This window comes from Pelodiscus sinensis, chromosome 24 (genome assembly GCF_052426305.1).
Source record: "Pelodiscus sinensis isolate ZL-2025 chromosome 24, ASM5242630v1, whole genome shotgun sequence".
Taxonomy (NCBI): domain Eukaryota; kingdom Metazoa; phylum Chordata; order Testudines; family Trionychidae; genus Pelodiscus; species Pelodiscus sinensis.
The window spans coordinates 4,967,951-4,982,390 of NC_143075.1; the positions used below are offsets into that span (position 1 = coordinate 4,967,951).

Below are 14,440 nucleotides of genomic sequence, written 5' to 3' on the forward strand. Positions count from 1 at the left end.
AGCAAGCCAGGTTAAGAGAACAAGTTACCGTTTGGGAATGGTCACAACATGTAGTTGGAACGCTCTGCAGTACTGCTAAATAGAATGAGAGAAGTTTAACTTCTTCATCCCGAACGTTTCCACAACCTGATTTGTGTTAAAATCAGGAATGTCACTGTCAAGATTACACTAATTACACAGAGGTCCCATACAAGCATTTTTGGCTTTTTTGTGTTTTTTTAAACCAAAACAAAAAAAGCTTTCAAACTTGGTATCAGCATTCAATGGTCATTTGTAAAAACAACAGAGCAGCAGGAGCATAATTGCAACCGGGCCTGGAACGGAGTGACATTTGTACAACACAGAATGTCCCTTTTGGTTCCTCTGTAGATTAAATATCACTCAGTCAAAATAAGGTTTAAAAAATTAAGGGAAAACTCAGATGTTTTCCAAGCCCTGGATCTTGTCACTTAGTCTAAACACATCATCAGCATGTTTGTTTTAGAGAATTTTGATCGATTTTCTGTAAGGTACGGGCATAAATTTGATTCTCCCTCTGGATCAGTTATACCAGCCTGCAGAGAAGTTCTGCTCTTGTCTATTTTTTTGTCTACATCAGGCGAGGTTCAAAGATTCCAAATTACCCTCAGGAAATACAGTGAACCTTTCCCCCCTGTTTTATTTCCACGTATGCAATCTAAACAAACAGCTTTGCTGGGAAGTTTGTGGCTAAGATGGGGTTACTTTATCTTGCTTTCAGGACTAAGATGAAGGCAACGGAGTAGAGAAGGAAATGGAAAACGTCTACATTTCACATTTTTACAAGCCTTCTGAGTGAAGTGAAGTGTTGCGTTCCACATGTAAGTTCCAGAAGGCTGTTGCTACTGTGGGCAATGAACACAACGCTGCGTTGCGGAAAGTTCAGTGCTGAATGCCACATAATCATTCAGCATCAGCACAATTTGTTCTTTGTTCATGAACACAACTGACTATCCACGACTGGGCCCAGGAGTGAAGGAGTAAAGGAAGGGATCTGTGGAACTCTAGCTGGGCAAAAAGTTATGGAGCCAACTTTTTCCCAGGAGAAAATAAACATTTGGCAACATCTGTACAAACTAGTTGGTCAATTTCAGCAAATTTGGGGATTTTCCTGGCCCAACTAAAAATTAAAAAAAAAATCTTTGGATAATTTTTCTAAGGAAACCATTTTTTGTTTGAAACGCTGTTTACCCATTTCTTCTAACTTAACTTGAAATATCGAAAGTGTTCAAGAAGAGCAGAATGAAGAACTGAACCAAAATGTTTCATTCAACTCAAAGCAATTTTCTGTGTGTGTCTTTTCAATTTGCCAGAAATGTTTAACATTTTTATTTTCAGTCCTATCTGAAACTTTTTAAAAAAAACTTTTTGAAATTGCCATTAAATGGACAAGCAGGGTAGGCACCCTTCTCTGCTTGGGAAGCGGGACTCACCGGAGCAGTGAGCCCATGATGCCACATGGCTTTTGGTGGGAAGGGGATGGAAGGGAAAGTCAAAGGGCCAAGTGAAGACTTGAGGTGAGCTGGAGCAGTTCCAAGGCTAGTGACGTTCGCCACTGGAAGTCTAAATTTGCCCCAAGGAGTCCGACGGGTGGGGGGACAGAGAGCTGATGTCTACTCTACACAAACAAGTGAGGAGAGGGTGAAATAGTCAGGGTAGGGAGGAGCTCGTTAGACGTATTGATATGGGGAGAGGGAGATGGTTTCCTGAAGGGGCTGCACACTGGGGAACCTGGGCCACGTTTCAAGTTAAGCCACGGCCATTAATGAGCTTGTTCAAAAGGGCTCTCTTTGGCAGGGGGGTTCTTCTCTATGGATCGTGTTTCCGGGGGAAAGGGGGAGGCCCTTTTCCTCCGTTTGCTTCCATGCTGAGGTCTCAGCCCAGCCTCACTTGATTTCCAGCCAGGCAGGGTCAAAACCCAAGGCACTGCACACTTGGCTTTCCCGAGACCTTCCTCTCCTGTCTGCTGGCCGACTCAGCCCCCAACCCAGAGCTGGGGCTTCTGTGCTCCTTTGGCAACCTCCCGGCTTTGGTGAGATGGGCTCCGGGATTGGATGGGGACAGGGCAGCCATAACGGGTATTTTTACTTGGAGGAAAATGAGGGTTTAACAAGTCGTTTTGATGCACTGTGGCCATGTCCCCAGACTCTAGGGGGTTCACACAGAAGGTGCACTAGGCCAGTAGGTTTCAAACATGGGGTCGTGGCCCAGGACTGGGGGGTGGGATGCTGGGCGCTGGGTCTCGGTGCTGCAGGGGGATCAGAGGAGCAGTGGGGGGCTAAGGCAGCTCCCTGCCTGTCCTGCACCACGGACTGTGCTGGGCCCCAGAAGTGGCTGGCAACAGGCCTGGCTCCTAGATGTGTGTGCGGGAGGGGGGAGAGTGCACAGGGCTTCCCGCACTGCCCCTGCCCCCAGTACTAGCCCCATACTCCTATTGGCTGGGAACCTGCTGCCGGCTGCTTCTAGGGCACAACCTGGTCTGTGGTGCCAGGAGAGGCAGGAAGCTGCTTTAGCCCCCTTGCTGCAATGCTGACTGGGAGCCGTTCGAGGTCAGCCCCTCCTGCCCCCCCAAGCCAGAGCCCGGTCCTGCACCCCAAAGCTCCATCCTCAACCCCACCCCGGAGTCCACAATCCAGTCACATTCTGCTGGGTCGCAGCATCAACAATTTTCTTCCACTGGGTTATGAGAAAAAAAAGTTTGAACCCCCCCATTGCCTAGATTTTGCAACACTGAAGAGAAAATCTCCGGGCTCCATGTCTCCGACCCAGGCTCGATTAACCGGGGCTCATGGACGCCCAATAGCAGTGTCGACGTTCCGGCTCAGATGGGAGCCTGAGCTCTGAGGCCTGGCGTGGGGGAAGGTCTCAGATCCCAGACTCCAGCCAAGTGAGAAAATTTTTGGCTCTGAAGCTTGAGCCTTGCGACCCTGAGTCAACTGATCCAGGCTCTGGGACCTGGCGCCCTGGGATTTATGGTGGCCACGTCTTTGAGGTAGCAATGCACCAAGAGCACTTGCAGAAGCTTCCCAAGAATAATAACGATCCTAGAAACAAATAAGAAACTAGATGTCTGTGCAGGTAGGACCTCTCTAGTCTGGGACTCTCTGGACCATGGATGTTGCTGTTGGGAGGAGGTGGGGGCGGCCGGGAGTCCAATGGCCGAGTGGCTGGTGGCAGGGGCCAGGAATGCAATTGAGGCTGATGGCCAGAGCCAGGAGCTGGGCCAGGGCTGGGGCCAGGAGCATTGTAAGGGTGGTGGCTGGAAGTGCAGCTGGGAGGGGAGTCCAGCAGCCAGGAGGCTGGTGACCCACTGGGGGAGCTTGGCGGCTGGCAGCAGGGGGCCAGAATTGGCCTCCCCTGATCCAGCAAACTCCCTCCTTTGGGACCGATCAGCTCCTGAGGGTGCCGGACAAGGGAGGTCCAACCTGTCGCATGCAAGCGAAAGAAGATTAGACCCTCAAGCCAAGGCTGAGTTTTGAAAAGTGAACCTCTTGACTGATGAGTGTCTGATTCTTCCTGAATAGTGCCCTTCCCCATTGACTTGTGCGCCCTTTCCCACTGAATTCTGGACTCATGGAGGGTCCGTCCCTCATGCTCACGCCCAGAGACAGCCCGTCCTTTCCTCCCGTGCTACAGAGCAGTCTGAGCTATACCACTCATCCTGGGACAGGAACTTTGACTCCTGAGACTCCTTGTACAGCACTTTCCAATTCTTTTCTGCATATTCGACGCCTCATTCGAGGATTTCCTGTTCTGCTCAGTCCTGCTGGGGAACCTGGCAGTGGCCGCTGTTGGAAGACAGGGTCCTGGGCTAGCGGGAGCTACTGGTCTGATCCTGTGTGGCCGTTCTTATGTACCTTCTGCCATGAGCAGGAAGGAATCGGGACGTTGGTTAAGGAGCCCAAGTTGAGTACCCTGCAGGATTCTCATGATCACTATCGTCTGCTCAAGCTATTTGAAATCAGGGCCTGAGCACGGAGATGGCTGGCCAGCCCTGGAAGACCCTGTTAAGACATTCCCATGAGAAAGCGGCTTTGTTTGTTTACCTTTTCTCTGTTAAAGTCGACGCTTGATTCATCTCGTTATTTGCAATAAAATTTCTGATTTCAGAGAAATACGAGTCCTCTTTCTCGTCTAAAAGTGCATGGTTGTCTGACTCCGAGTTTGGGGAGGAAGCGCGGGTCCCAAGGTGGTTAGTGATGACCCCTGAGTGCTGGCTCACTGCACAGGGACAAGAGAAGAACCAAGAGAAAGACTCAGGTGTTGCCAATGCTGCTCTCAACAGAAAACAAGGGGGAAGATTAACACAATAAAGCATTTTCTGCATGGTAGGAATATACAGGGTGAACCTCTCTAGTCCGGCATCCTGGGGACCTGACCGGTGCTGAACCAGAGAATTTGCTGAATCACAGGAGGTCAATATTATCTAGCAGCATTACTAACACTTCTACTGCTTCCTGAGCTCTGAGAAGACATTTTGGGGTAAATTAGAGCTAAATAACAGCACAGAACACTGCACGCCAGGCCTGGTGGCTGCAAACAAACTTTATGGCCTTCTGGGAAACTTGGCCACACCCGCGGTAAGTAGACATCCAGCTAACTCAAATCATGCCAGACTACGGATGTTGCCGGATCAGGGAGTGCTGGACTAGAGAGGTTCAACCTGTACATGTAAAGAAAGCTTCAGGAAACAAAAAATCTCAGTAGAAAAAGCTGGTATCTTCCAAAAGGGAATGTGCACAGTGAGATATAGTTAATATCTGGACAAGGACAGAAAATATTCGTATGTATTATTCTCCATCTCTCTTAGGTTCTTATTCCCCCCGCTCCACACACACACTCACTAACTACTGAAGTATCTGAGATCTTCTCCAGCTTTAGTGAATTTATCATCGAAGCACTGTAGGCAGGCAGGGCAGTCTTATGTTCTCCATTGGACAAATGCAGGAATGGAGGCCTGGAGAAATGAATTTTAAAAGCATCTACATACTTAAAGATGCAAAGAAGCACCTCAGGAGATTTTCAAACCCGCCCCGAGCATGTTTGAAAATTCTGAAGGTGCTTCAATACCTTGAATAAGTGACTTGCCCAAGGTTTCACACGGAGGCTGGGACAGAGCTAGAAACAGAATCCATATCTCCTAGGTTCCAACCCTAAGCATTGGGCCACACTTCCTCTCTGATATGGTATGTCTAGACTGCACTCTAAAATCGAAATAAGATACGCCATTTGCGGTATGCAAATTGTGTATCTTATTCCGATTTTACTTTGAAATAAGGTATTTCAAAATTTAGTGCATCTACACAGCACCAAATTTCTAAATAAAGCACTATTTCGAGATATTTCTTATTCCTCGTGAAAAGAAGTTTACAGGGATGCTGAAATTATGTGTCCATTATTTAGAAAATTATTTTGAAATAGCGGATGTGTTCCTTGGACATGGGGTAGCTATTTTGGGTTACCTCTTGCACGCTAGACGTACCCTCACTGTGCAGTTAGCAGTTCTAAATAATACTTTGAATTTGTACTGTCATGTACACATTTCAGTATTATTGTCATTGATGGTGTAAAAACACTGGAGAAAAAGGATCCATTTGATTTGCTTGTCGCTTTTTCAAGAATTTTTTTCTGGTCTGAATGTCTACATATGGGGTAGACATTCCTTCTCTCGTTGTGGTGTTGGTTTGTTAGATTTTTGCTTCTGTGAAAAATAACTTACCTGCTTCAGCAATGTGAGCATGTAAAATGCATTTTTCAACCTTAAAATGTGTATGTGTTTGTGTATGTGTGAAAGAGAAAGAGAGAGGCTATATCTACACTACAGATTTTTTCAGAAAAACAGCTGTTTTTCCGAAAAAAACTTTACTTATGTCCACACTGCAATCGAGTTCTTTCGAAAAAAATCAAAAGAACAGAGGGGTTTTTCCGACTTTGGTAAACCTCTTTCTACGAGGAAGAAACCTTTTTCTGAGAGAGTTCTTTTGGGAAAGGCGTGTGTGGACGGAGAAGACGGAGTTCTTTTGAAAGAAGAGGAAAGAGGAAAAAGCACAGGTGCCCTGGTGGCCACTCTGTCCATAGTAATCACAGCTTGAATGCGAGATAATGTCCATTCAGTGTGGACGCTATCTTTTGAAAAAGCAGATCACTTTTTCAATGCACTTTGGCAGTGTGGACGCTCTCTTTCGGAAGTAGTTTTTTTGGAAGATCTTTTCCAGAAAAGCTTTTTCCAAAAGAAGCCTGCAGTTTAGATGTAGCCAAAGAGATTTCATTATAATTTTAGAAATGCGACATCTAAAATAAATATTTTTCTTTTTCTGTCCAGTAACATTCATGCACCAGAATGGATATTTCCATGAAGATGCGCACATGTAACCCCAAGGCTATGTCTACCCTGCAGGCTTTTGCAGGCAGAGAGTATGCTAATGAAGCACTCATTAGCATCTGTCACGCTGTCATTTGCATATTCTCTGCCAATGCTTTTTGCGCAAGAGGTTTTTGCACAAAAACAAGCAGTGTAGATGGATCCGTTTTGCGCAAAACCCCCCTTTTGCCTCAAAAAAGGAGGTACAAGGTGTTTTTTTTGCGCAAAACGGACCCATCTACACTGCTTGTTTTAGTGCAAAAACCTCTTGCGTAGAGAATATGCAAATGACAGTGCAACAAATGCTAATGAGTGCTTCATTAGCATACTCCCTGCAAGCAAAAGCCTGCAGTGTAGACATAGCCCGAGTGACTTAAATTGGGGATTTCTCTCTCCCGGGCCCCTAACAGAATTAAACTGAAACGTGGACCCCCAACCTGGCACATTCTCATGTTCATGCTTCTTAAGGTGTCGGTCCAAGTTGGTCTGCTGCCCAAAGCATCGGTTACACAAGTGACATTTGAATGGCTTCTCCTTGTTATGGATGTTTCGAACGTGCCGCTGGAGGTTAGAGGAAATGCTGAATGACCTGTCACAGTATTTACACCTGAAAAATAGAAGCAAATGCCAGTGAGCGCAACCGAGGGGGAGAAAAAGCAAACCCTAGCATCAAACATTGCTCTATAAATCTTACCTTGACGGAGGACCTAGAAACATGGGGCATTAATCATCGCCGACAATTCTGATATTATTATTCAAGACGCAGGAGGAGGGGGTTCAGATTAATTAAGAGGTTAGCCAGCCCAAACAAATAGGAACGTAAAATGAAAGAATTACGTTTCTGTGTATAAAGGTACCAATACGAAAGGAGAAGCGAAGTCTCTCAGGCTTCTTATTTTGTAAAGAAAGAAGAAGGAAAAGGAGACAGGAGGAAAAAGAACAGGCCATGAGTAGATTGACAAGTGACAGAGTCATTTGGAGAGAAAATAGACTCTAGTGATTTTTTGTGAAATTTCTAAAGGGCTGAAGGAGCAAAGAGATGTCAGGGCATAGGCCTATTCGCATGTCATTAATAGCCACTAATGAATATTTATATTGCGGTGGTACTAAGCATCTGCAAAACAATCTCCAACTAACAGAGGGACACGCGCAGCCTGCCCCTGAATAGGTCAATCTGAAGACCAAGTCTTGACTTCTTTAATAAAGGAGCATACAAACCGGAGAAGGCATTTAGAAAGGTGGGAGGAAACCCACCTCTTGGTGGGAAGTTAGCGAGCGTAAGGAGCTGGGGGGAGAGCACTGAGAAAGAGGGAAGTGGGAAAGATTCTCCCTTTCAAAAAAGTCTCTGGAGAAGCCACAGGTTGATGTGTCAAAACTTTGATAGGGTCACCAGATGGTTTCAACAAAAATACCGGACACACTCGACATGACCTCACAATCTACATTACATCTTAGTTAGAAAATGCCGGACATTTCTATTTTCTCATTTCTATTTTCTCAATTTGTTTCCCGAACAGGAAACTCAAATACTGGACTGACCCGTTCAAAACCGGACACCTGGCAACCCTATTTTTGAAACAAAGTTGGAGGAGACAGGCCTTTGCAAGATCAGAGGTGTCTCTGTGTACCCATTCACACTGAGTAGCAGGGATTTACCTAACTTACTGAAGAGGGCAGCTTTGAGCCACGAGGAAGGGATTCAGCCAGGAAGGCTTCAGACATTACCTCCTTTTTGTACTAGTCTGACTCTCAGCAAGTTAACATTCCTCAAGACTCCTTTCCCCATGTCCCATCACCACAAGCAGCACCAGCAGGGGACTGCTTCCTCCTCTGCCAACTTTTGCAATTTTTTTTTTACACTTTCTGGACCAATTTCTTCCCTTGTGCCAGCGTAAATAACTTGCCTTGCTTTCGGGAGAGTTGTTCTGGATATACACAGGCATAAGCAGAAGCAAAATCTGGCCTATTAAACCCAGGTGCTGCAGAACACCACAAAAACCCTGCTGTTGGCTGAGGAGATTTGCCAGTGTTGCTCAGGTCCTTCATTCATTTTTGGTTTTTGTTTCATTTAATTCATTGCTCGGGGCTGGGGCTGGGGAGGAGGGGTTTGTATGCAGACTGCCCTGAGGAGAGAGGACAGCCCCAGCCCTCTGTCACCTCAGCATCTTGGGACCATGTGAGAAGCGCCTGTCTATGGCCGCTGCAGCTGCCGCGGGAGGGGTGCGACACACAGACAGACGGACACACAAACAGACACATTCTCTGACATATATAGTAGACAGCTGTCCTTTTCTCCTCTCCTGCCCCCTGTTGGCCCAGTGGGGCCATAGCTGCCCTGGTCCCCATCTCTGGCCCCTTGCTGCCCCTCTGTGGTCACTATACGGTATGACCGTCCCATCCGATATGTCCTGCTGCCCCCATGTGGTCATTAAATAGCAGAGTCCCCCGCCCCTTTCCATTTTATGAGCAACAAAAGAGTTCCAGGTACATCCCATTGTCCTGGCACAGGCAAACCCTGACCTTGCTTTTAGTTATGATAAGAGGAAGCTGCCTGCTGAATTAATGGTCCTAGCTCCTAACTCAGGAGGAGTTTTTGAACAAACACACACACACACACACACGTACACACACACACGAACACACACACACACGTACACACACACACACACACACACACACGTACACACACACACACACACGTACACACACTCAGACAGACAAACTCTCAAATACATAGTGGCTTATTGTTGAACATAACAGGTATAGATAAAACTCTCCTCCCAGATATTTATGGATTCCACCTCCAACTCAGTGTTAATGGCTGTTCAATCTCAAACAGGGATCAAGACATTAGATAAAATGTCCTTTCATGCAGAATACACAGGAAACACACAGACTTTTGCTTTATTACATTTTTTTTTCAAACTGCCTTTCTCCAAAGCTATTTTCCAAATGCATTTCGGCTGCGTCTAGTCTGGTATGATTTTGCGGAAATACTTTTAACGGAAGTTTTTCCGTTAAAAGTATTTCCACAAAAGAGCATCTACATTGGCACAGGTGCTTTTGTGCAAAAAGTGCTTTTGCGCAAAAGCATCCGTGCCCAGTATAGATGCGCTTTTGTGCAAGAAAGCTCTGATGGCCATTTTAGCCATCGGGCTTTCTTGCGCAAAAAATTAAGGTGCTGTCTACACTGGCCCTCTTGTGCAAGTATTCTTGCGCAAGAGGGCTTATCCCTGAGCGGGAGCATCAAAGTATTTGCGCAAGAAGCACTGAATTCTTACATTAGAACGTCAGTGCTCTTGCACAAATTCAAGCGGCCAGTGTAGACAGCTGGCAAGTTTTTGCGCAAAAGAGGCCGCTTTTGCGCAAAATCTTGCCAGTCTAGATGCACCCTTCTTGTTTAAACTCCACTCCTACAAAACTGCAAACTGAACCATCGATGAAAACAGAGCAAGAAGCCTCTTTGAAACTTTGAATTTGCTGGCAACAAAAAGGAAAAAACCCACCCTATTTTATTCATTGATGACTAGATGCCCAAGTTTGGTGCAGCTCCCTTTCCCTCCCCCAATGGGAAGGGTTTGCTTTGCAAATATGTTGGACATCTGAAGCTACTACTGACGCTACCTGAAGATGAGCTGCCTGCCACTTCTGTTAATCAAGATTAAACTGTCCAAATTTTAAAAAGGGCTTAATTATTCTGTAGACACCTGGTTTCCAATTCTTCCCCTTTGTATCTACAGAAATATGACCTTGCGGAGTCAAAGTGTGCTTGCTTTCTTATATTGTCCCATATGTTGTTGTTATTATAGTTCAAAAGGCTAGAAAACAAACACACACAGCAAGTACACAAAGGTGATGCTAAAATTGGCAGGATCCTCCCCCAAGTAAACCAACCTCAAACCAATTTATGCCAATCCAAACCACGCCCTATTAGCCGCGTGAAGAACTGCAGCATGCACAGAACAGGCCGTCACACCGAGAAATGGCTTCAAACGACGTGTGTGCTGGACAACAATGGGGAGATTCTTAGGCACTCACAAGCGCGGACAAGTGGGGGGCTCTGAAGGAGGCTGTCTCAGAGTGTGGTGGGGGGATGGGGGGAGAAGAGTCACACCATAACTCTGAAAGAGTAAGTGTAAGAAAACAGCCACCCAAGGCGTGTTTTGATTCCAAGGTGCATCGCCTCCCTATCCCAGGTTGAAGCTGCCGGCAATAGGACGAGGATGCCGTAGAATGTCACAAACCTCTAGAAAGAGACACAAGGCGTTTAGCTTCTTGAATGTAGAAGCTTCTACCTGTCTAGCCTTCACTGTCTGGCCTATTGCTCCAACCACCTGCTCTGACTGCCTCTGCTCTGGCCCTCATGCCCCCAGCAGATGTTAATGAGCTGCGCCTTCGTTGCCGCACCGCGCACAAGCTTCTTGTCTTTGCCGTCCTGGCTCTTCCTTGCTGAGCCCTGCCCTGCTTTGCTCTAGTATCCTCTCGTTAGCCGCTCCCTCCTTCACGTGACTCATGTCTCCGCCCTTCTCTGTCCACTGGTCTGTGTCTTGTGCATGGGAAATACACCCCTGAGAAAACCTTCCTCGTCCTCTCTCAACTCCCTGCTTCGGGCTCTCAGTGGGGCAGACAGCCCCGCTGGGCGCCTGGGCAAGGTGGGAGGGGCCATTCCCATGCTCCTGGAAGGGGTGGGACCTTGGGCAGAGGGGGCGGGGCGATTTAAAGGGCTCAGGGCTCTAGGGCTCTGGGCTCTTTTGAAACACCGGGCCCCTGGGGAATTGTCACCTTTGCCCCTCTGTAGCATGCTGCCCACACACCCGTGCCAGTTAAGCATGGCTGGATCGCTGCAGATTCCTTCCTTTCCGTACTCCCTTCCTCCTTCTGACTCTACCATTCCTTCTCCCACCTCCACCCCCGCTAAAAAATTAAAGCGCAACAAAACAGGCCATTGCTCAAATCGTGGCAGTTATCCGCCATTTCCGCATGTGTTTTATCCCCCTCCCTTCGGTTTGTTTTGGGTCTGTCCGCTATTTGGAGTAATGATCACTCTTACGTGTGTTTGTACTGCGCCTGACACAACTGGGCCTCAGTCCTCACTGGTGCCTTTCACTGCTACCGCAGAATAATTGTTCGCTGCTGCTGCGACGGCTGTACGTCTGCTTGCCGTGTTCGGCTCACATTCCTCACAGGAGCAGTCCTGGGGACTTCAAAGGGACTATGCACAAGTAAGGCAAGAAGGATTTGGCCCTATGTTTGTCAGTTTATTTAGATGTTCAGGAAGCCTTTGAAAAGTTTCACTGGACAGGCCCTCCCTTTGACCATGAGCTATGGGGATCCCGGGTAGGATATGGAGAACGGCTCAAGAGCTTGTTAAAAAAACAGAACACAGAGGGGCAAGTGAAGGGGGGCATTTCTAATGTCTGTGAGTGCTGAGACGAGGGAGACATACCGTCTTCAGCATGGCCCCAGAGGGATCAGAACTTGGATCTCAGATGGTTTTAATCTAAATAAATTACCTCCCCAGAAAGACCATCTTTAACTTTAGGGAAGAGATGAATGCAGAGGGTGAAGGAAAGGAGAATACAAAAGCAGTTACATTGGGTTAGGCAACGCACTGACAAATTGCGAGGGAAATTTATTGCTGAACAATTTAAAAGAAATACACCAGCAGGCTCACAAATAATGTGCAGGAGCACATGATGGATAGCGTTGAGCCGGAGTGGGGGAACTTTGAGAAGGATCTCACAGAAAGAGGGGAAAACCTGGGAGACCTCAAGGAATACGGAGACATGGTTTAATAAGCTACTTGGAGGGAAAAATTCAGTTAGATCACTGGTGTATAACATCGTGGAACTAAGCAAACCACACTATAACTAAGATACTCTGATGAACACTCAACGGCTGCACCTAGATTGGCATGATTTTCCGGAAATGCTTTTAATGGAAAAGTTTTCCGTTAAAAGCATTTTCGGAACAGAGTGTCTAGATTGGCACGGACGCTTTTCCGCAAAAGCACTTTTTGCAGACAAGCGGCCATGGCCAATCTAGACGTGCTTTTCCACAAAAAAGCCCCGATCGCCATCTTCGCGATCGGGGCTTTTTTTGTGGAAAACAAATCTGAGCTGTCTACACTGGCCCTTTTGCGGCAAAGCTTTGCGCAAAAGGGACTTTTGCCTGAAAGGGAGCAGAATAGTATTTCTGCAAGAAGCACTGATTTCTTACAGTAGGAAGTCAGTGCTTTTGTGGAAATTCAAGTGGCCAGTGTAGACAGCTGGCAAGTTTTTCCGGAAAAGCGGCTGATTTTCCGGAAAAACTGGCCAGTCTAGACACAGCCAACTAGTATATTATTTGCCTTGTTCTTTCTACACGACATGATTCCACTTGCAAAACTTTACATTTATTTGAAGACTCAATAACAAGCTCTGTAAAAACAGTAAAAGCCCTTAAACATATAGGTTCATATGCCCTCCCTATATCACTTCCTAGTCTTGAGTGGAGTTTTACCATGGATGCAGTTAGGCCATGATCTTTAACAGAAAACAAGAAAGAAGAGATTTTTATTGACCCGTGTGCAATCTTAAATGACATGGTAAATGTCAGCTGTAGTTGTTAGTTTCAACTTAGTGCAGGCAACAGGACATGGGGGCCTAAAAGGAAATTAAAGAAAAACAAATTCAAAACAGACGCCAGGAAGCACATCTTTATAGAAAGAATCGCAGATCTAGGGAGCAGGGTAACAGGCAAGATTGCGAAGGCTCCAGGATTGGGTGTAACTCAAGAATCAATTAGATGGCATCCTGGAGAGAATGGACTTTTGAAACAGGGAATAAGCCTTGTTGAGCCAAATGGCCTTTGCTTGTTCTTGATTCTGGTTTTAGGTCGTTTCAAAGCAGGAGGGGGAAAGACCCAACAAAACACTCTTGTATTCTTGGGCTTTAAACAGTAAGCAGGTCATTAAAAAAACTGCTTCTTCCGAATCTTGCTTTGCCGTCCAAGGAGGATGACAGAACCCTGGGTTTTTACTACCTGAGTTGCCAGAGAGATTTGACATTATTTCACAACAAGCCAAACTTATTTTGTCCTCCTCTGAAGGAAATTGGAATAGTAAATTTGATTGCTTTGTTTTATTGTTGAATCCTGAAACATACTGTTGAATTTTAGCCCAGCTAGTGGAAAAGAAACATAAATAGGAAAGAATGCCACTTAAATATAAAAATAAGTAGCATTTTAAATTTTCAAAGCATTGTACAAACTTGAGTTAACTAACCCTCATAATGTAGTATATTATTTCTATTTTACAGATGGGGAAAGTAAGACAAATAAGGGTAAAGTGACATGCCAAAGGTGAGACGCTTAGTCAGTGGCTGTCAGGAATAGAGGCTAGGTTTCCTGAATTTCTAATTCCTGCTCTGACCATGCTGCCTCTGCATTTGTGCATGTCCACGTGTGTCTGTGTTCCCTGTATGTAATTTGTTCATGAGTTTGAATAATCTTCCATATTACAATGAATATTCCTGTGATACCTTAGGGTGTGTCTACTCTGCACCATAGGTTGAAATAAGGTAGGCAATTTGAGTATGCAAATTGCCTATCTTATTTTGATGTTATTTTGAAATCACTCATTTTGAAATGTTGCACTGTCTGCACAGGACTTATTTCAAAATAACGCGCTATTCCGAAATGTCTCTTACTCCTCATGGAATGAGGTGTACAGGGATGTCGGAATAGCAAGCCCGTGATATTTTGAAATAATGGGCATGTTCAAAAGTTGCAGAATAGCTATTTTGGGATACCTCTGGTATCCCGAAATAGCACTGCAGTGTAGACATAGCCCTAGAGACTAATACAATATGTAGTATTCTCAGCTTTCATGGGTAAAAACTTCTTTGTGAAGTAGGTTTTACCCACAAAAGCTCATGATACTATATATGTTTTTGTTAGTCTCTAAGGTACCACAGGACTACTTGTTTTTTAAGTTACAGACTAACATGACTACCCCCTGAGACTTTTTTCATATTACAGGAGTGAACACAGGAACTGCTTAAAGAATCAAAAGAAAAGTTG

At 45.8% G+C, this 14,440-nt stretch overlaps 1 protein-coding gene across 6 annotated transcripts in view; it reads right to left on the reverse strand.

Annotated features, from left to right (window-relative positions):
• Positions 1–14,440, reverse strand: part of PRDM16 (PR/SET domain 16) — a 537,737-nt gene that overhangs the window by 16,821 nt on the left and 506,476 nt on the right. For all 6 annotated transcript variants that reach the window (XM_075906567.2, XM_075906568.2, XM_075906569.2 and 3 more), the window contains 2 exons: positions 6,817–6,986; positions 4,065–4,239 (listed from right to left, as the gene is read on the reverse strand). In XM_075906567.2, the coding sequence (XP_075762682.2) occupies positions 4,065–4,239; positions 6,817–6,986 (345 nt within the window). The remainder of the gene's footprint in view (positions 1–4,064; positions 4,240–6,816; positions 6,987–14,440) is intronic.